This window comes from Falco peregrinus, chromosome 1, assembly GCF_023634155.1.
Source record: "Falco peregrinus isolate bFalPer1 chromosome 1, bFalPer1.pri, whole genome shotgun sequence".
Taxonomy (NCBI): domain Eukaryota; kingdom Metazoa; phylum Chordata; class Aves; order Falconiformes; family Falconidae; genus Falco; species Falco peregrinus.
The window spans coordinates 103,525,145-103,547,442 of NC_073721.1; the positions used below are offsets into that span (position 1 = coordinate 103,525,145).

The following is a 22,298-nucleotide window of genomic DNA, read 5'->3' on the forward strand; positions in this document are numbered from 1 at the left end:
GGTTCAGGGGTGCCTCCATGCCAATCGCACATGCTTCCTCTTCCTGACACAGGAAGATTTTTTTTTTTTTTTTTCCCCAGTTATGTCCACTTGGGTCAGCATGGGTCCTACTCGCCTTTCTACGGTACATCAGAAGGTGTTGAAGAAGGTGTTGAAGGCAGTGCGGGACCTGGCACTGCTTTTGTACATCTCTCATGAAAGCACTGTTGAGTCTTCTCCCCCTGTCTTTGCCTCTTCCTTCTCATGGGAGGTGATTAATTAAGTACTTCTGAGGACATGGCCAGCACTGCCGAAGGGTGCAGCAGCGTGTATGTGTGGACTTCACTAGCGAGTTCAAAACGCCACCATAGATCCAGTGGCATGAGAGTCACCCTACTTACCCGTGATCTTGCTTGGGGTTTGCTTTATTGTTTCAGAGGATATGCCAAAACCTTTCTTGGCTTTCCAACTTGAACATATGTAAGAAGTGATTACATAAATCTGTGCTCAAGATTCTTGAAAGAGAGCCAAAATGTGCATACTGGGTGTACTGTACAGGTTTTGCTTGGAAAAATTTGATTTAGTAGATAGCAAAATGTCAGGTTTTATTCATCAGTGTTTCTCAAGTGATGTCTTTTGATTAGGTGCATAGTGGAAACTGAGAACTTTGAAGAGCGAGTGGCTGTGCTGAGCAGGATTATAGAAATCCTGCAGGTTTTTCAAGATTTGAATAATTTCAATGGTGTTTTGGAGATCGTCAGTGCAATGAACTCTGTGTCAGTGTACAGGCTAGATCACACGTTTGAGGTAAGTTTGGGGCATTGCTCGAGAGGAAAAAAAAACCCCAGAATCCAGAAATGGATCAGCCACGCTTCTGAAGTGAAATCCATAGTATCCATATCACACTTGCCTCCAGGGAAGAAAACAAGTGTGAAACGTTCAAAGTTATTTATGAGAAAACATACGAGGTGGGCTGGGTGTCTCAAACAGTTTGTAACGGGAAGCAGGGCTTTTTAGCAGGCGTTTTCTGACGTGTATTCAGCCCGAAAAGGGGAAACACTGTGGCCATTCAACTGTTGTTGGTGTGTATGCCTTTGAAAGGCGGCGTGAGGCCTTTAAGTTAAATTCAAAATTGAATGTTTAGTTTTTATTACATGTAAAGACCAGGATTATTACGCTTGTAAATTGATAGACGAAATAATAGTCCCTTTACAGTAGCCTCATTATTCATGTGACTAAAGCGTTGGACTGATGGGGCTGTAGTGCAGAGCAAACCGTTTACAATAGAGGTTCTTTCAAATCTGAATTTCAGTTCCTAATTTTTGCTGAGAGCTAGGGAATTGCCTTGGTTTTGCTAACCATGCTGCTGAGAAGATTCACATCCCTATTGTTTTTTTTCTTCGACAACTTAGGCACTGCAGGAAAGAAAAAAAAGAGTTTTGGATGAAGCAGTAGAATTGAGTCAAGATCATTTTAAAAAGTATCTGGCTAAGCTCAAGTCAATCAATCCACCCTGTGTGCCTTTCTTTGGTAAGTAACACCAGCGCAGGCTGATACTCCGTTGTCGGTCTTGAGTTTGATGCAGGTGTGTTAATACTGCTTGAAGTGTTCAGGGCTGTGTTAAGCTATAAAAAAATCTGTCATAGAATGTGTGACTTCTGACTTCCTAAGTTTGTAATGGTTTTGAACTTCACAGAATGGTTTGGGTTGGAAGGGACCTTAAAGATTATCTGGTTCCAAACCTCCCTGCCATGGATCTTCCACTAGATCAAGTAAGAGATGTAGTGTCTCTTACATGGAATTTATTTTTCTATCTTAGAATAGAGATTATTGGTATTTTATGGGTATGAATATTACGTTACTGTGTTAAACTCTGCCTCCACATTGGTGATCTGTTTATGGCAATAACCTAAAGATATTTTTTTTCTTAAAATCAGGTTCTCACATGAAGGAGATAAAACATCTTTATTTCAGTAATATGTTGTTCCTGTGTAAAATGTAGACTTGATTCATTCTTGCCAGTTAATAAACTGTTGGAGCCTTAAAGGGAACAGCCCGCCTATGCTCAGACTTCTTTATCATTCATTACAAAGAATGAACTCAGCTCTTGGAATGAAAATGAAAATTTAAAAATGCTTCTCTCTTTATCAGGAATATACCTAACAAATATTTTGAAGACAGAAGAAGGGAATCCTGACTTCCTTAAAAGACAAGGGAAAGAATTAATTAACTTCAGTAAGAGGAGAAAAGTGGCTGAAATTACAGGAGAAATTCAGCAGTATCAAAACCAGCCTTACTGTTTACGGATAGAGCCAGAAATTCGGGTAATCAAATATTAAATAACCTGTCTGGGGATAGGAAAAGAATGTACACAACCCACCAAATAATCTTCTAGTACTGGACCTAATCCTGCATGAGCAGTGACCATCAGAGGAGGGGGGAACAGTGGCTGGTAGACAACCAAGTAGCGCTGCAAAGGACTTAAAGTGGGGATTTGCTTAGTCGGGTTCTGTGTTCTGGGTGTTGTTCATCCCCTTATAGTTCTGCAGCCTGGTATCAGAGACACTTTTAGCAACAAAACAGAGTGAGTGAGACATACTGACTAAACAGCAGACCTTCTCGCAGAGAAATCGGTTGCCTTTAAAGTGGTCTGTACATGCCTGGTGCATTTAGTCCTTCAGACCTTCTGTAATGACACCTCTGACCAGAGGCCATCGACCCCGCTAACAGTCAGAGGTGTGTAGTTCAGCACGAGTACGAACAGTCATTCGGCGTGGCAGAAGCAAAGCCAATGTGGGGATGCACCAGCGTCAGCCAGCGTTATCTTTGGAAATGAGAGGGTGCTCGAGTGGTTACTTACCTAAGGCAAAGACTAGTGAATCCCAGAAAATGTAAAGGAAGATGCTGAAACGGCAAGCCCGGTAATGGTAGGTCAGTGTTTTTATATGGAGGTAATAATGGTTGAAAAGAATAGCTGTAAGTACCCAGCCACACTGCCTGAGCGCGCGGCTGATTGTAACCTTTCCAAAAAGCAGCTGCGTGGACAGCTCTGTCTCAGCTAGAGAACAGCAGCAGGCAGGAACCAACGAAGAAGCTGGTGACATGAAGAATTACATGGGCAGTAACACTGCTGCTTAAAATGTTGTTTGCATTGTGTGTTTAATTGCTGGGGACTCGGCTGGGAAGGGTTTAGGAGATTTACAGTATTCATAGGCCAAGAAGTACCTGAAGTTCACGGGACGGCAGTGTTTGGGCTGCAGAAGGAACAAATGGAAAACGCTGTAGCTCACCGCCCTGAGACTCCAGCTGCAGCAGGACTGGCGGGCGCTGGGGGAGCTTTGTCCGTTCCCCTGCCCATGGTGCATGCATTCCCTCCAGTCCTTGTGCCGTCGTGCCATGCTCTGTCCCTGCCTCTGACCGTCCTGCTTTTGTCCTCCGTCCCTTCCTGTTCTCTGTAGTTCATTGATCACATCCAAAGCACCTCTAAGAAATGGCACTAGCGTAACCTTTGCTTCCACTACTGTATCGTCTCTCTCCCAGATCGGTGATGTTAAGGCCAGTGTTCAGGACACTGTTGCACAGCCCTTAACACAGCTGTGCTGTGCGTGATTCACTAGTCAAAAATACTAGCAAACAATTTACAGAAGACTTAATTAACCATGCCTACTTACTTGACGCAAGGTCAACTTACCATGAACTTGATTGTTTCTTGCATTGGATTGTTTTGTGTTTACTTCAGGGAATGTTTTACTCTGTTTTTCCTGGATATAAGCTTCACAATAGTGAAAAGCTGGATTTTTAATCAGTGAATTACAAGCATTTCATTAAAATTCTGTGTGTATGCTTATTTTTAAAAATATTATTGATGCTTGTTTCATTTAGAAATTCTTTGAAAATCTCAATCCTATGGGGAAGATACCAGAAAAAGAGTTTACAGATTATCTGTTCAACAAGTCATTAGAAATTGAACCTCGAAACTGCAAGCAACCACCTAGATTTGTAAGTCTTGTCCTGCAAATAGCTAAAATCCACTAGCCAGTACGAAAAAGGATATGTGGTTAACTCAAGAAGCTGTATATATTTCCTTCAGAATTCTGTATTGTGAGGTGATCTTCCAGCAAAACTTGATTTTAAAATACTTCTATTTCAGATGTTTGTTACTACTAAAACATACTACCTTTGACTAATTTTAGAATGAGTATTTTTTTCCCAAAGCCAAAAATACCACCATTTAAATTTGGGTTTCTTACCGTATAGTCATTTGATGGAATACATAATAACAATTCTCATTTCACAGTATCAAGAAATCTTGTAAAATATTAATATTAATCAAAATAATGTATTTTATACACAATGTTTTATTTAAGTAGAAGTTTATTTTGTCTAAATATTTTATATTGCTGTAAAGACTGAAGAATTTACAAGGCGCAGCCTTTTTGCTGAACAAAATACAGTTTAATTCAAAGGAGTAGCAGTTATGTTTTTTCAAAAAATAGTTACTGGAGCCCAGGGTTCTTTTTTAAGCAGAAAGATCACTCTCTAGAACACTTGGTTTTTTATATGTTGTAACTGTACTGGAGCTGGAGAAATACCTGATTTTTGGGAGAGCTGTAAGTCATTTTAGCAATCTGCTGTTGGAGCAATATTACTGTAAGATGATATTACAGATATAGCTAGAAAATGACAAAAATTACTATTGCAAAAAAGCTGCTTACAGTAATTTCTCTAAAATACTTTCTACAAGTAGATATTCATGCTGTTCAGTCTCAGTCAACTGGGTATGAATTCTTCATAGTTCATGATTTCCAAATGAGATACTCTTCTTGGAATTTCAGGAAGGTCCAGTTCTGGGTAGTGTAGTGTGGTGGAGCAGTGCGCACCACCATAGAATGGGAACATAATTCATTTTCAAAGAATCGCCTTTGATCTGTGCTGTGTTACACCTGAGTCTAATGAGGCTTGTTTCAGTCACACTGGTGATGTGTGTGTAAGAATTTTCTCCTAACTAACGCAGAGGATGTAGACAACATGTGCCTGAGTGTGTCCTTGATCTTGGATGCATGTAGGGCCCTGGTGACCTTCGGTGGTAGAAGCACAAAGAGTGTCTTACGGTGCTGTTACAAGGCTCTTCTGCAGGCACTTGAAATATCTCACTCCCAAGGTTGTGACTTGCTCTTCCCTGTGTCCTGATTGGCATGCATCTGAAACTTGACTTTTCGTTCTTCATAGCTCTGAAAAAAAAATAATTTAAAATTATTAAGCTGGGAAAAAAGATTAAGCTGCATCTGTAACTTTTCAGTAAACTCCTGCTGCGTAGATAACAACAGGCTGTACCTGAAGTCATTTGTAGAAATGCTATACTGCTTTTTCAGTTGTATTTGATCAGAACTTTTTAAAATATCTGCTAGAGACTTGGCAAATTTGCTAGCTGAAATGTTAGCAGTACTAACCAGCTGTATTTTCTCCAGCCTAGAAAAACAACATACCCCCTGAAATCTCCTGGCATAAGGCCTAATACCGGCAGACACGGCTCCACCTCTGGCACCCTGAGAAGTCACCCACTGCCACTTGAAAAGGAACCAAGTAAGATAAGTTTTAGTAGAATCACTGAGGCAGAGCATGAATCAACAGTATCAGCACCAACTTCGCCTAACACACCGTCTACGCCGCCAGTGTCTGCTTCTTCGGAGTTCAGTGTGTTTTTAGACATTGATCTCAACAGTTCTTATGGTAAATGTGCAACACGTTTTAATACTTGTCATTATTGTCCCTCAGGCTTCCAAAATGTATTGGTGTGTATGTTAGCCTTTAAAGAAAAATACAAAAAGTAAAAAAAAAAAAAGTTGCAAAATGCAGTTGTGGGCTTATGAAGTTCTTGTGTCAGTATTACGTGTACTGCAGTTTTGAAATCCCTGCTGTAAATAACAGTAAGTTACTTGTCACTTGTTCCTTTACAAGTGTATTTCCAGTCTTTTTGCCCACTGAAACTGAGGCATTCTGTTATGGAAGATGTCCCCGTGAGGTCCTACTGTGCAGGGGCTACACCTGCCCTACCACATATAGCACATCTGTCAAGAGAAAAGGTGCCGAGGACCTGGCATTCACACCAGTGTGTGTTTCAGGAGTGGTCCTGTGCACTAATCACACTCTTGTGATTCTGTTTTTATTTCATTTGAAAGGAATCCAGTCTGTGTTTTGAGATAGGAACCAAAGTGCCAGAAGTAGGGATAGTCAGGGCACTCACTCCACAATGCAGTCTTGATTTTTTTATTTTTTTTTTTTAAAAAAAGGCAGTATTAGTCCAGATGCACTAATAACGCTCCCAAGCTTTGCCTGTAGCTGTGAGTAGCTCCTTAGTCTTGAAAGAAGCACATGACAGGTCTTGGCCCTCTTCTAAGGGGGCTGCAGGCTTGGCAGGTGTGTTAAGCCCAGTGGGGGACAAAAGTGACGATTTTTTATGGCAGGAGGACATTTGGGCTGCGGGGGAAGTGAATAACAACGTAATATCAGAACATAGAATCATGAAGGTTTAATTCCAGTGTAACTGAAAATCTCTAGTTCAGGAGCATTTTACACAGGAAAGTTTAATTTGTGTTAGCAGTCGATAAACTTGGAGTTTGTGGTGATCTTTGAGGTCGTTCACAAGCATATGTTCTGTGCTGTACTGCAGTTGTTCTGTCTGGAAAGTCTTCAATCAATTTTTCGTTTAACAGGTAACAATAGCATCTTTGCTCCTGTCAGTTTGCCACAGTCGAGTGAGTACCCTAACTCTATTGTTTCATTTAACTCTGCTTTTCCTGGCTTCAGGAGAGCTGAATGGGAATTAAAATCTGAAATCTGGGATGAAAATGTGGGCTGCATTCATTAGGGTCCTGAGAGGAGTTTTTGCACAGGTTTTAGATCAAATGACCAGTAAAGAATGTAAAGTCTAAAAACTGCTCGATTTAGGTTTGGGTTTGGTTTTGGTTTCCCCCCCTGGGAAACATGACTTTGCTTGCATTTCGAACGTCCTTGATGATTATTTTGTTTGACTAATGCTTCAAATGAAGCAGGTTGATAACTTCCTATTACCACATAGTGAAAATAACTTTTCTGTTACTGGGAAAGAAGAGGTACTGTTTGTACCACAGCTGTGAGGATATCCTGTATTTGTCTGTGTTTTCAGCTTCTCTTTTTACTCCCTTATTACACAGGCATATACACTTTCCCTTAATAAGATTGAAATTTCAAACTGGAGAGCCCAGGTGCCTGATGTATTGATGCAGAGCCCTGAGCACTTCTAAGAGAAAAAACAAATGCATTGACAAGTCACAAATATGGCTTGGGGCTGGGGAGCGGGTAGTTTCTTAACTTTGAGGATTTTTTTCCCCTCTGTAAAAGGAAGGACTAGAAATGTCCTAAAATGATGTAAGAGTTAATATCATCTGTTCAGTTTGGTGTATTAATTCTCCTGCTTTACAAGTGTTGTAGACCCGTTAACAAAGCCTCTAAATTTCCAAATTTGAATGCGTACCCATATGGCACAGAGAACAAACATTCCACTCCAGAGTGGCGTGTGGGCACACTGCAAGCACTGTGGTAAACAGGGTAAATTCTGCAATATAGAGAGGATTGCAGAGAAAGTTATTTAAGTGCTCACTAGTTTATTTTTCTGTCCTTTAGCATTGCCTGCTAACTGTTGATGCATATCTTTGATACTGGAAATAGGAGACTGCTTTGTGAGGCTATATCTGATTAAAGAAATCAATGAGAATTTCATACAACTGAAGTTAATTCGTTCATGTTGCTGTTGAGCACAAAGATCTGCTTATTTGAGTTACTTCTGGTTTGGCTTGAATATTCTAGCCTATGTTCCTCAGATATTGCACAAGCAGTAAAATACCTGCTTTTTTTCTCTCCAGAGACTTTCTTCAGCTCGTGGGGTAGCTTTCCTAAATTAAGTGATGAGCCTCAACACCCTCCTCCACTTCCTCCACGAAAAAAGATGGATCAGGATGCTTCCAGTGCTAAGGTATTTCTGTCCTGTGTTGAGTAACTTTGCTAATAAATCAGGGAGCATCTAGAACCATAAAATAGCGGAATCATGTAGGTTGGAAAAGACCTTTTAAAATCATAGAGTCCAACCATCTAGGACATCGTTAGTCTTAAAGACTTTCAAATGCAGTGCTCTAGTTGCCCTTTTTAAGTTTCAGGTTCCCAGTGTCCAAACTATGCTAGCTACTTTAGGAGTATAGTGGTCGTATTTGGATCAGAGGTACGGCTATGCCAGTATCGTGTTTCTGACAGTAAAAGTAGCAGATGTCAAAAGAACTCTGCATCTGTCAGAAGATACACTTTATCTAAACATCTACGTTTCTTATGCTGTCTTTTTCTCTCTAATGTTGTAGGGAGGTTTAAAGTCGGATGATGATCCTCCAGCAATTCCACCTCGGCAGCCGCCGCCCCCAAAGATACAGCCTCGCACTCTGGCTTACACTAACCCCTTTGACCAGCCGCTGCACAGCTCTCCTCCTCCACCCCCCCGGGACCCTCTTCCTGATACTCCACCACCGGTACCACTCCGGCCACCCGAACACTTTATCAACTACCCTCTAAACCTCCAGCCACCACCGGTGGGACGCTTACACAGAGATCCCGACTGGTTAAGGGAGGCGAGCACAGGCCCCAGCTCTCCTGGCACTCCTCCCAGCACGCCCTCTCCCAGGGTACTGCGCCGCTGCTGCGTCATCAGCGCGAGTCACAACAACCTGGTCCACCCGCCCGCACCCCCCGTCCCACCCCGGCACAATTCAAGCCCTCAGTTACCAAAACTTCCACCAAAGACTTACAAAAGGGAGCTGTCCCACCCTCCTTTGCACAGACTGTCTTTGCTAGAAAATGCAGAAACTCCTCAATGACCTTAGCCATAGTAGTCATTGACACTGGAATAGTATTTGTAAAGTTCCTTTTTTTTTTTTTATTTATTCAAAAAAGGCAGTGTATTTTAGTACTTTCACAAATTATGCTCTTAAAGTGCTGCTGATCAAAAAAAAAAAAGTTTGAATTGGAAAAATAAGACTACACACACTCTATCTAGCCTGTGTCTGTTGGACAGCATGACCCTCAGGTGATCAGCAGCATTGCCTTGTTTCACATCCTCAGTGCCGACACTTATGCCAGTATACAAAATATATCTTTTGCACTGTAAACTACACTAAATGAATTTAAACTGACATCGTTTAATTGCACTGAGCCAAAAAAGGTGCGTCTGTGGAATTTTTTCAAATTTGAGCACTAGTGGCCTTTTTTTTTTTTCCTTAATTTAAAAAAAAAAAGCGCAATGGGCGATTACACAATGTGAGGACATACAACATTAGAGGTTTTAAACCTCTGGCCACTTGCCTTCTAACTTCATGTAAGCTTGGAGGTTCATGAGTGACAGCTACTGTTCTCAAATATTTTAATGCCGTGTCTTAATTGTCATTGATTTGCTGCTGAAGACAAAGAAGACAAAACAGATTGAAATCAAAATACCAAAATATTCAGTTGGTCTTGGATTATTTTGAGAAAGGATGAACAAGGACTACCTGTCTCAGATATTGCAAAGGATCCCTAGTACTTAGCATGCATCTTGTTCAGATGTGCCTTTTTGTTTTGGTAGGCGAAGATGTCTTAAGCTAAAGAGTTGTCTACTGTTCTCGAGAACAAAGCTATATGCCGTGTATGTACAATTGTTTATATTGTATATTTACAGATAATGCTAATAACCTGTATAAATTTAAGTGACTTGAGGCCTATAATACAGTCTGCTACTCTTGCAATCTTATATGGTCAGAAGTGTTTCCTCTGGCTTAGGAACAATCTTGCCTTCCAAACCTAGTAACTTTCTTTAGATCTCACTTAATTTCCAAAATGGATTCATGATTGGTAGCATTTAAACCAGCAAACACTTAAAGCTTTATTAAACTTTTTAAACTGATAAGTGAATGGAACTTTTATTTGCCAGTTGAACTACTTGTTTGAACTGGTGTGAGAGTGAGTTTGTTTTACTGGTAGTACTGTAGCAGCATTTATAAAGTGGCCAGAAGCCACATTTTATTTACTGGTCTGTGGCCTTTTACTGTGCTTTGTATCAGAGTTCTTAACAAGATTAATAAATCACCCCAGTCTTAATTTTTAAGAGCCTGAGCAGTGCGTGTTCCTTGTAAGGACAAGGTTGGGAATTGCATTTAGTAAATCCTTGGCAATACCAAGCGCCATTTTTCCATGCTGCTCTTCTCGGCCTCGGTTGCCCTTCGGTCTGTGGTTGAGTCCATCCAGTGCTGCGAGCAAAGCTCAAGGCAGTTGGGCCCAACCCGGGAGGGCCCTGGGAGTTCAGCGCTTCCCTCCACCTACTAACCCCTCGGGTGCCTTGGCCCCTCTAGGTGGAGAAGTGCGTTCCGTTTTTCCTGGCTTCTGGCTGGAGAAAGACCGCTGTGGTGGGACTGGCAGCAGCTCGGGCTTCCAAGTCATGCTCCGGCTTTTCAGCAGCCCGCCTATACTGCTCCCACAGTCTTGCACACTCCCTCTGGAAAAGGAAGGCGATATGCCTGAGGAAGGGTGCTGATTTTCTTCTCCTGGGAAGATGTATTTAGCCACCTGTCTCTTGGAGAGTCTTCTCCTACTGCCTGTCCCCCTTCATGCTCCTTTCCTGAGGAAGAAGAGAGGGGTACAATCTATTCCTGCAAGGGGCAGGGCACACTTTATATAAAGGACAGCTGCTTCATTTTGCAAAAATAATGTTCAAGAAGCACCCACGTTGGATATGCACAAACTGGGGAGTGCAGGCAGGAAATGAACGATGCCTCTGTGATGGTTTTGCAGAAAAAACACAACCTATAACTCTTCTGTAAGTTCGTGAAGAACTCTTCTATTAGTATCTGGTGGTGAAATTTGGCTCAGTGAAGCACTTTCCTAATGCTCTCTACATAGAAAAGGCAGACTGTCAGGTGTCACCTTGATCTGCAGAATTAAGCTGAACAAGTGAAATTCTCTGTCTGGGTCTCTGTATTAACACTTTTGAAGTCCTTACCAGCAGCTGTTGCTAAAAGATGAGTAACATGTTTTCAGACTTTTAAGTTTCGTGTGTTGTTGAAGGGGAAAAAAAATCCTGTCCCAAATTATAGAATATACAGATGTCAGCTTTATACCTTTCTGTACAAGTGCTTAGACCAGAAGCATTTTCAGTATTCCACATTAAAATATATCATAGCTGTTTATTTTGGCCCTGACCCAGTAAAGCCCTTACCCAGATCATTTTAAGCTGAGCATCTGCTGATTAGTAAGGGTTTCCATACATATCAAAATACTTCCCTCCATCCAAGAGCTTTGTAAGGTTCTGGTTTGTGATGGACTCTGAGGAGGAGTTTAAACTTGTGGAAGCAGGAGCATATGTTGTAAGAGTTAACCTTGAAATGGTGCTGTGCAGGGGTGGTGCTCTCAGACCAGCTCTTTTTTAGGTGCCAGCTTACATTTATGTGGTACATTTATGCTGACATAAATAGCTGGGGGGGCTGTGTAACACTTCCTTAACTCTTAACCTGATTGTGAAGGAGTTTGGGCAGCAGTTCTAAATTCCACAGTTGAAGCCAGAGAAATAGAAATGCCTAACTTTCAGTGGGGCCCAGAATGGTTTGGTTAGGAAAAATAGTGACATGGTCAATAAAATCTCAAGCTTAGATCATCATTCTCTATTAGATTAACATGGACAGAGGTAGGCATTCCTGCAAGAGCCTCTCGCTGCTATCTGGGGATGTCCTGGACAGCAAAGGTGACCATGGCTCCTGCTGGGCCCTCAGGACCTGTCCTCTGCCAGGGACCAGTGGGACAGACACGAGCCAGCAAGTCCTTGTTGCTATTTGGCCAGCAGCAGGTCCTGTTAAGGTAGTCCCCAACCCTGCTGCCTTCCTCTCAGCCACTCACCTCTTCTCCCCCTGCCACTTCAGCAGTGTGTTGTCATGCTCAGAACTGGATATGGTGTATTTTTTTCAGGCTGGGCTTTAAAGCATCACCACCCACAACTGATCAATAGCAGTGCTGGGACAGTAAAGCTCCAGGAGGATGAGGGGAGAGAAAGGAGAGCAGGAACCTCTTGTGTTAGATTTCCCAACAGGGGCAGTGTGAAAACATGAGATACTTGTGCTAGAAGGCAGCAGCTAAGAAACATTCCTCACCCTGTTTCCCATGTGTGAAACATGATTCTTTACAGGGCCAGTTCTGGAGTTAACCTGAAGTACATAAATCACAGTGTGATTCAGAAAAGGGGCCTTGCTTGTGGGTAACTTACCGCACAATTAAACTGTCCTCCAAGCATAACAAGAGCTGGAAAAGACAAAGACAAAGAACCATTCCAAGGCAGGGTGGTAGCAGTGATGCCAGCGGCATGAAGTACAGCGGGTACAACAACACGGCGTACCCAAAGTAATGGTTTGGCTGTGGAAGTGGTCGAAGGCACTCAGATTCCCACCAGTGCGGTTCGAGGGAATGCCAAGTTAGCAATAAATTAACATTTCAGTTACTTCATAATGAGAGGGACAGATAAAAAGGAGAAAAAAAATGCTAGAGGGGGAAAATGTAAAATTGCTGGGTTTGAAGTTGCCTTGTGTGGGAAAACGCCATTCCCTCAGAAAAGTGCAGATAAACAGATGGAATGTGAAGGCAGTTAATAGCAAAAGAAACATCTTTCTATTTGTTTTCAGTGATCCTATTTGCAGTTGCTGATTTTTAGCATTTCCCCCTGTTCTGGAGCTGGCATAACTTCTTTGGGTGCCATGACATCACTACAGCAGATCAAAACCAAGAAGGGACAAAAGGAATCATCTTTTCTTTTTTTTCTTTTTCCTCCAGATTTACTCCAGGTTTCAGAAAGAAACCACAAATCTGATTATACCATTCTATACCATTATACCATACTATACCATTATACCATCCCTAGCGAATGCAGGAACTCCTCCCTGGGGGAAGGGAGTGAGCATTAGTAAGAAATGCTAAGAAATAAAATAATACAAACTTTCTTCCATGAGCCCAAGGAAAAAAAATCAAAAGCTTTTGCACTTAGAAATGTTGAGGCACAGTCCATGCATGTTCAGCTGCTTTTTTAAAAAGGAGGTTGGATAAGGGTGTACAACACCTGTGATTTCTAGCAGTCCTCTGGCTTCACTGGGACTGCATATGCCCGCAGTGCTTACAGGCCGCACCGGGTAACTTGTGAAACAGACTTTTCAGTCACCGTGTGTTTATTTTCCTCTGAGCTGCTTTTCTCTGGCTGCTGTTCAGCGTCGAATGGGGGCTTCTCACGCCTGAGGGGAGCCCGGCGCGCAGGCCGGCCGGCCGGCCGAGCCACGGCTGCCCACGTTCACCCCTGCAGCTTTCCGTTTGCCCCTGTGCTGCCTGCTGGCGCTAAAAACAAGTTTTTAGTGAAAGCGAAAAGTAAAAACACGTTTTCCTGTCAAGCAAGGGTAGCCCGGAGTACGCTTTCTTCTAATTAACACTCAGCTTACAGAGGAGTTGGTCTGGAGAGGCCAGGAGGCGGCTTACATGGAGCAGCCTCCTGAGGGGTTCGGGCTACCTCGCGTCTCTGAGGGACGGCGGCCGCGCGCCCCGGCCGCCCGCCATTTCCCCTCAGCGCGCCAGCCCCGGGAGGAGGGGCCGCGCCGCCTCAGTGCCGCGGCCATGGCGGGCTTCGTGCGGGAGCTGGAGCGGCGGGGCGGGCCGGCGCTGCGGCTGGAGCAGCGGGCGGCGGGCGGCGTGGGCTGCGTGGTGTGGGACGCCGCGCTGGTGCTCGCCAAGTTCCTGGAGACTGGCGCTTGTCCCCTCGCCCGCCGCCACGTCCTGGAGCTGGGCGCCGGCACCGGCGCCGTCGGCATCATGGCGGCCACGCTGGGGTGAGCGGCGGGCGGGAGGCCGGGGCCCCGCCGCCTGTTATCCCGCTTCGTTGTAGTATGGACGTGGAGTCTTTTAAATTCTCTCAAAACACGTATTTCTGTGCGTGGGCCGGCCCGTAACCCCGTGTGTGTTGCAGGGCGGACGTGACCGTCACCGACCTGGAGGAGCTGCAGGAGCTGCTGCTGCTTAATATAGAGAACAACAAACATCTGGTCACAGGGTCAGTCCGAGCCAAGGTACTGAAATGGTTTGTATGATCCTTTAACGTTTCTGTTTGCCTTTCACGGGGCTTCTGCTCTTGCTTTGTTAAATTGCCGGCTGTAGGTGAGCCCAGAGCTGTCAGAGAGGAGCCGGGTGTCAGAGCAGCAGTTCACTTCACACTCAGCCCTTTCTTTCGCAGCGCTTGTTGTCTTGTTACTGAAGCTTGTTTTCACCCTTTTTTTTTTTTTTCTTTCCCCTCTTCTTTTTAGGGGTGAAGATGTAACAGAATTTCAGCCGCCTCCTGATTATATACTAATGGCTGATTGCATTTACTATGAGGAGGTAAATGAGGACTTTGAAAAAACTCTGTAGAAGGCTTCCTGGGGAAGGGTGTGGGTTCTGTGTGAGAAGTGTTCCAGTAAGTATTGTGCTTGCATCTCAGGCCCCGTGGTTTAGAGGAAAACATAGGACAAGACTGGAAAAGGTACTTTTAACAGATTCAAGGCTGTTTGATATTCAACCAGAGACTTCATGCTTAAAAAACACTATTTAAACTTAATATTTGCGTGTGTGTGTATGTGTCCCCTTGTTTTTGTTTTTACATTGGGAATCAAGTGTGAAGCAAAACATTGCGACTGATAGCTGTGAGCTGTTCAGCGCACTGGTAAATTAAATTTAATAATGCTGTGTCTGCGCTGTTTGGGTTCTCCTCATGCTCCCCTTAGGAAGGCAAAAGGAGAAATCATGCTCCAGCCAAGTGGTTGTTGTAGTCTGCCCCATCTCCTCAGCTGGAGCTCTGTAGGGTATGCAGAGAGAGCTAACAGAAGTTGCAAGAATAGGGAAATGACCTGGAGAACCCCATGTCCCAGTGCCCTCTCAGTGCTCTTACCAGCCCCTTGCATTGCCTCCCTGCGTATTGGTCCTGTTTCCATACACAGTGGTCTGGGTCTGAGCCATCTTCCAACAATGGTTGAGAAAACTGACTTATGAAACATGTTAAGAAATACATTGTTGTGTGTCTCAAGGAAATGCCCACTCAGCAGTGTGGGATGTTTTTGGCTTTGATGCTAGTTCAGTTTTCTTGGTCAGTCTGTGAAACTCTTCTCCTATGCAGTCTCCCTTTCTCTGCTTTCCAGCTTGCCCCATGTTCTTGTCCCAGTTAAAGCACTAAAAATAACCCCCTGAAAAGAAAACTGGAAAGTTCCATCTTGGGTGAGCACTTTCTCTAGTTAGAGGGTGTTTTACCAGTAAAATGAACTTGAAATCTAAGTGCAAAATACTTAATCTCTTTTGGGCAGTCATTAGAACCGTTACTGAAGACACTGAAAGACCTTACTGGCCCTGATACCTGCATCTTGTGCTGTTATGAACAAAGGACTATGGGAAAGAATCCTGAAATTGAGAGAAAATACTTTGAGGTAAGTGTTTTTAACGTGCTTTTTAAACACTAGGAAAATAGCTTGGATGCAAGAGGTCTTTGTATGGGATCAGCTGAACGTCAATGGCAGTTGCTACACGTACAAGTTTGGGTTGACTGCACAAAATATAGTTTGTAGCAGGAGAGGCACGTTTGTCTTTAGATGGGGCGGAAAATTTGGATGGCGATTCTTGAAGTTACTGTCCAACTCAGCAGTAGAGACTTTCTGGATACTTTCAGAGCTTTTCTTCCGTCAAAAAGTTGAACTAACCTTTCTTGCCTTGCTAATCTTAACTGTATTGATGCTTTTGATCAGTCAGGCAGCCAGACTCGCATAGGTTGTTAAAAGCCTCTTGAGCCTGTGATACCTTCCAGGTTTGCAAAAGGGCCACCATATGTGAGGCAATAAAGCAATCATTTTTGTAGGAGCAAGTAAATTAGCAGCTGATTGCTGCCTTCTTTCTGCAGTGGTTTTCTTGATGTTACCAGGGGTTATGGGGAGGATTAAAGATTAGTCCAGTGAAAATTCATGTTCTTCTAGCATGTTCTGTTGAAAGCAGAGGGAAAATACAGGTAAAGTTTTCTGGAGTAGCTCAGGAACTCATGACTCTGCCAATTGATACAGCTGCTTTTGCAAAAATTTCCGCCCTCTACTGAGAGAGCATCAATAGGTGATATAATTAAATAGTCCAGCTGTATCTACTGTGCAGGTAAAGAAAAGGAACACAGCTGAATTCCTTCTAGGTTTGTGAGGATGACAGTTCAGTGCAGGATTTAACTCTGCCCCTGTGAGGGCTGCTGATAAGCAGCCCTTCTGCAGGAGTACTGGATTATATGTAATAATACTACTACTACTACAGAAAAAAAGGGGAAGGGCAAGAATTCCAGGGTGATTTGTACATGTTAAGAAAAGCATCTCTTTGATAATTAGCTGTGCCTTGGAACTCTTGTGGGGACCTGACTGTGAGGAGGGCTGCTATGACTGAGATCAGCTCTGATGAGGTGCCGCTCCCACAATAAACACGATAGGTGTAGGTGTTTCTGGATGATTTCTGCTTTCCTGTAATTTATTTCCTTCCTTGGCTTGCCAGGGTTCGGTTAATTTTCTAAGCATGTTGCAGAGTCAGTGCTTCCCCCCACCCCTCCCCTCCAGTTGAGAATGCTGGCAGAGGCAGGTGCTGCGGTTTGGCATAACACTTTGGAGATTGGAGGAAGCAAAGTGTTTTATCACAGGCTTTTACATTTTTCTGAAATGTTGCAAGGTGTCTAGCTTTGCATTGGCACTAGAGTTGTTACAATGAGGGTAAAAGTGCTACGGGGGGCAAGGAAGAAGAATGGCTTGCATGTTTGTAGAGGCCTTTAGTGAAATGGTCCAACCGTGGTTGTTCTATCCTCCTAAGGCTTCTGGCCCTTGTATGGGTATATTTTGGGGCCTTTTAAACTGAGCACGCTTAGTTCAGAAGGGCAGTCTGTGTCATTTGAATTGATTTGTGTATTCTCTGATAACCAGCTGCTTCAGATGGACTTTGAGCTAGAAAAAATTCCCCTGGATAAGCACGATGAGGAGTACCGCAGTGAAGACATTCATATCGTGAATATCCACAGGAAACAAATGGTAGGTTAACTGGTGCAGCCAGTGCTGCCAGGAATTCACAGAGCTGCTGTTTACTTGGCACGGTGTGAGCGTTCCAGAGGCGAAGCTCTAAACTGACTGTGAAATACCATTAGGGACCCTGTGGAAGTGCAGACCAGAACCCTGCTTGTACAAAGGAGTTCCTTTGTCCCAAAACCCAGCGCTCTGCCAGGTGCCAGTCTTTGTCTTCAGCAGGACCGTCTTTGAGCTGCACGCTGACTTTCTCTTCTGCTTCCACACTGTCGTGCAGTGGGATCTCCAAACTGGAGTTTTAAGACAGTGAAGTAATAAAAATAACATGCCCAGTGCTGCTTTTAGTACTGTGTGCTCTGCTGTAGAGCCCTCTCCCCAAAACCAGTCTGTAGAGGTGGGACTTAGCACCTGTCAGGGTTGGTTTGTTCATTTTTTGGTTAAGTGATGGAGCAGACGGTTATGCATGAAGAAAATACTTTGCATATTGTGCTGACACAACATGTAGGTCCAGTGCTTAAACAAAAGCGGGCCACTTAAAAATCCATACCTTTTTTTTTTTTTTTTAAAATCTCTTCACAGAATTTTCCATCATGAGATCTTTGACCACAGTATCTGTCCTCTGGCAGCCGGTTGAGCTCTGGAGAAGAGGGAGAGGGTATAGAATAACACCACAAAGGAACTGTCTCCCGTGTGGTTTGTGACTCATCTACAGAAAACGGCCTCTCGATGGTGGACTTGGCATGAGGCACCAGAAGAAGTGGGCTCGTTAGCCTAGATCCACTGATAGTGCCTTCCAAGGAGGACAGATGTGAGCTGCTGATGTCTGCCGGCTGAGGCAGAGGAAGGCAGAAAACGGAACCAGAGCTTCACCCAGAGCAGCGCTGGGTGCACCTACTGGTTACCTCTGCCGGGCAGCAGCTTGTTGGCTTGCCGAGTGCTTGCAGAGCAGATCTGAGGACACCACACCCAAGTCTCTGCGAGGAGAAAGCTGAGCAGGCTCAATCACACAGCCCCAGATAGCCAGTCCATGAAACTTTTGTGCTCGAGGTGGGACTCAGATGGTGGGGTTTTGTTTGTCATTTGGTTTTTTTTAAAGCCTGTGGTTTCTGTGTCATTCCTGTGTTGCAGAGGTCCTGGGAGTCTCATTCCAGGAGCAGGGGCTGTCATGGGGGTAGGTACCGGACGGATGAAACACACAGGTGGTCCCTGCGCCTGTGCGAAACTGTTCTGCCTTTTGATTTCACCTTCGCTGTTTTAGTATAATGATCTACAGCTTTAAAGTTTTGACACCTTCAAACAGTTCTGGTGAGCAGATTTGTTGTTGCTGGTGGTATTCCTCACCAAGCTGCCTCTTGTTGCGCAGCGATGCTTTGAGATTTTAATTTCAAAGGAAATCACTTCTGCTCGGTAGTGGAAGCGGCCGTGGCTGCCTGCGCCATCTCGCAGCCCTGAGCGCGCGCTGTGAAAGTAGGTCTGCAACAGGGGTGCTGCTGGGGGTAAATGTAACAGCCTGTTCCAGTTCCTCCTTCATGCTGCCCACAGCGCCAGTAGTCCCTACTGTAGAAACCAGAGCATTTAAGCTGAATCTGCTGGGTTTTCTCAAAACCTCGCTTCTTGTGTGTGTGGGGAGCTTTGTCCGCAGGCACCCAGGTGCTTTCTGTACCTGCCCTGAGCTCGGCCTCCCTTTATCTGCAGTAAGAGCATTCCTTGCGAACTTCACACTTCACAAAACACTCTCCTGGCTTGCAGAGCACAACAGCGATGATTAGTGAATGCACGGCAAAGCGAGAAAGTAATTTGTCGTAACCACACGCATTATTTGTTAAGTTGTTATGAAAAGAGCTCCTTAATTAACCAGTGGCCTGCAGGAAGATATTTACTGGCATGTTTATGCCAGCATGGCTTCCTGGGTGGAAACTCTGGTTGCAGAAGTTATCTGAAGGTGCGCTGTAAGGACAGTGCGAGAGCTGTGCTGTATTCTGGTAGCATCTCCCTGCAAGCACAGCCTCTTTGCTGACTGCACAACCCCAAGAGGGGAGAGCTGCTCAACTTGGAGCCGTGCCGAAATCCCAGCCGTGGTGGGGATGATGTGCCAGAGCACGAAGGGGCTGGTGTCCCACCGGGGCAGGTCAGCATCCTGCTTGGGGCCAGGTGCTGAGGGTAGCTGGTGGCGGTGCAAGGGGAGGAGCAGCGTTTCCCAGGGGTTTGGTGCTGACAGAATAATTGTATTTTATCTATGGGGCGTGTGATTTCAGCACTTCCTTTTGTATGCGGCATCAGATCTCTTGTTGAGAAGAAAAAAGGGAGGAAGTCATGCTTTTCTCTTCCCCGTGTGCACCCACTGGCTGCTCCTCTGTGCTTTATGCTTTATGCTTGTAATGCTCAAATTGTGAACAGTCATCAAGCAAGAGGGACCTTGGGGCGGGGGGCTGGGTGCTGTTACCCTCCCTGCGCCATCTCCCCGTCACCGGCTGCACCCCCTGCGAGGGGTCGTGTAAAACCCAACCACTTCAGCTGCCGCTGATCGGTCTCTGAAGAGGAAACCGCTGCTAACCAGGGCAGTGGGGAGAGGGGGTCACGTGCACGGCTGCTCTGCGTCTTGTCCCTGGAGCCACCAGATGAAACAGCCGCTTTTTTGGTGGGGGGGGTGGGGTGGGGGAGAAAGTGCTTTTGGAAAGGAGATCGGGATCCTGCCGGGGCTGAGCTCTGCGGTGGCTGGGGGGTTACCGCTCTTAACAGGAGCGGGCATGGGGCCCTCGGAAAACGGGGTGCAAGGGAGACACTGGTCCTGCTTCTTTCCGGCCTCTCCCATCCCGCTGGCTTTTTGTCCCGGCCCTGTCCCCTTGGGGACAGTGCGTGTGGGTGCCGCTGCCCTGAACGTGGGGTCCCTTTGGTGAGGTTCAGCTGCGGTGCTCGACAGTGCCTGCGCGCAGCTTTGCGGGTGCGGTGGGGGCTCTGCCCGGCCCCTGGGGCACCGCAGGCGCTCCTGAGTCACAGCAGCTGTCCCTGCCGGGCCAGCCCAGCGTGCCCCCGTGCTCCCCACATGAGAGCTCATCCCTCCCTTGGCCCCAGCAGGTGCACAGCCGCCTCCGAGCTGGCTGCTGTAGGAGCCAGCAGCGCTGAAGCCGCAGCGTCTGAGCTGGGTGCCCATCCTCTGCATCATCGTGGCAAAATGTGATCACAGCCTCGCAAGAGAGAGCAGCAGGCCTCCCTGCCGCGCAGCTGTGGGAGCCGGGTTGGTGCCGCCGGTTACAGGCAGAGATGTTTGGGGCACCAGCGCGTTTGCCGAACATCGTGCTTAAAGAATGGAACACTTTCAGGAGTAATTTGAACACCAACTGGAACGACGGAAAGTGTGCTGTGTGGGTGGCAGGTGCAGAGGCTCCAGGTGACTTCCACATGGGAGCAACAATATTTGTGTGCCGGGATGGCACTGCCTCGCGCTTGGGTCTGGCTGCAGCCTTGGCAGGTGGCTCGTTCCTGCCCAGTCCCTCTGGTAGCACCTGTGTCTCAGCCATGCCGATGGCAGTGCCATCGTCCTGTGGTCCTGCTGGGGCTTTGCCAGGCCGCTTACCCTTTGCTGTGATAGCCGATGGAGCTTTTCGCTTCCGCTTAGATTGACAGTGCAGTCGGGGATGGAGCACGGGGTTTGATGCCAGCTCAGCACCAGCCTCATAAATCGCTGGTGGCTTCTTGTCACAATAGTAGTCATGACGCAACTCGGAAACCTGTGGGACCTCAGGAGATTCACCCTCTGATGCTCTCTGATTATTTTTTTCCTTTCCTAGGCAGAGGAGAGTGCAGCTGTCACAGAGTGTGCCAGGGTCCAGATCTGGCCATCTGCCAGCAGTTCCCCCCTGTCCCCTGGTGCTGCTGCTAAGCCCCCCGGACTGTGTGGGGCCAGGACCTGCACCCACGCATCCCATGGGGCTGGTGGCTTCGCTTGGGAAAGTCTGTCCTCTGCAGCTGTATAATCATTTTCTGTGGCACGTAATCCTAGACAAATGGATTTTCCTCTTAGAAAATGATACTTCTTCCTGGCAGCATTAAGAGAGAATGTTAGAAAAGGCTTTTTATTACGGTGGATCTGCTCCTGCTCCCACAAACTGCAGCCAGCCCTCGGTAAACAGGCAAATGGCTCAGGTAAACTGTGTCCCTGGTTCATTTCGAGGGAGCAGCTGCGCCTGAGCCTGTGGCTGATGCTGCCGTTGTGCCATTTCCTGAGCCTCAGAGGCTGAGGCACTGCAGCAAACGGCAGAGCAAGGCCATCGCTTTGCCCGCTTGGCAATGGGAGATTCTGTACGGGGCTCCCATCCTCAACTGCACTTGCCTCCCACCTTGTAGATCCCCGAGGGGTTGGCTGTGCCCGGCTGCAGGAGATGAGCATGGCATCCCCATTTGCCCATGCCCTCCCTGGAAAAAAAAACCCCAACAAAACAACAAAAGAAACCAACTCAAAACTGTATCAACTTTGTCTATTTTCTGCAAAAGGGCTGGGCAAGGCTCCCCGGTGACTGGCAGCCGTGGCACTGGTGGGTGACCGTGATGCCGGTGGGGAGGATGCAGATAGCAACCCCCGGCCTCGTTAGTGGCATTCCAAATGGCCCGTGTTCTGCCAGCCTGGCCTGGGCGTGCTGGGTGGGATGGGGATGCTCCTCGGTGGCTGTGGCTGCTGAGCTGAGCCAATGTGGCTGCTGGGCCCGGCGCGTGCTGCGGGCACGGTCCCACGGGCAGGCGGGAGGGGAGGGTTTAATTTTCTGTGGCTGCCAGCATGTGGGATGCAGGGAGAGGGATCACAGCCTTCACCTCCTGAAATGGTGTAGGTCCAAACCTGCCAAGGGCTCACAGCCACGGCCATGCCTCCTGTCCCCCCAGGGGCGGGGAAGCCGCAGGACCTCCAGCTCGTGGCCCAGCAGCTGTCTTCTTTCACACCGTGAAACAAGAAAAGTTTTATTTTCTGCTGTGAGCGAATGGTGAGGGTTTTGCAACAAAGAGGCCAGCGAGTGCCTGCTCCTACGGTGGTGGGCAGCTGCAGGCGTGGGTGCGAGTGTTTGGGTGCTCCCAGTGCTGGGGAGTGACACCTCGGTAGGGCGATGGGCTGTGTGGTCCATGCTGGCATCCAAGTTCAGCGGCCCCTTCTGAGGATCTCCTTTTCCCAGCCCCCGGCCTGTGGGAAGGGGGAGGAAGGTGCTG

General features: G+C 46.2%; 2 protein-coding genes across 2 annotated transcripts in view; both read left to right on the forward strand.

The window, feature by feature from the left end:
- SOS2 (SOS Ras/Rho guanine nucleotide exchange factor 2) overlaps positions 1–10,138 on the forward strand; it is a 56,412-nt gene extending 46,274 nt beyond the window's left edge. The window contains exons 16-23 of the mRNA XM_055804175.1: positions 624–786; positions 1,392–1,509; positions 2,131–2,303; positions 3,862–3,978; positions 5,448–5,709; positions 6,693–6,734; positions 7,881–7,990; positions 8,367–10,138. Of these exons, the coding sequence (XP_055660150.1) occupies positions 624–786; positions 1,392–1,509; positions 2,131–2,303; positions 3,862–3,978; positions 5,448–5,709; positions 6,693–6,734; positions 7,881–7,990; positions 8,367–8,876 (1,495 nt within the window). The 3' untranslated portion in view covers positions 8,877–10,138. The remainder of the gene's footprint in view (positions 1–623; positions 787–1,391; positions 1,510–2,130; positions 2,304–3,861; positions 3,979–5,447; positions 5,710–6,692; positions 6,735–7,880; positions 7,991–8,366) is intronic.
- A 3,491-nt stretch (positions 10,139–13,629) lies between these two features.
- Positions 13,630–18,404, forward strand: VCPKMT (valosin containing protein lysine methyltransferase). Its single transcript, XM_055790429.1, has 6 exons — positions 13,630–13,880; positions 14,018–14,128; positions 14,352–14,424; positions 15,381–15,500; positions 17,010–17,114; positions 17,685–18,404. The coding sequence occupies exons 1-6, from the start codon at positions 13,669–13,671 to the stop codon at positions 17,697–17,699; spliced, it is 636 nt and encodes a 211-aa protein (XP_055646404.1). The 5' UTR covers positions 13,630–13,668; the 3' UTR covers positions 17,700–18,404.
- The last annotated feature ends 3,894 nt before the right edge of the window (positions 18,405–22,298 follow it).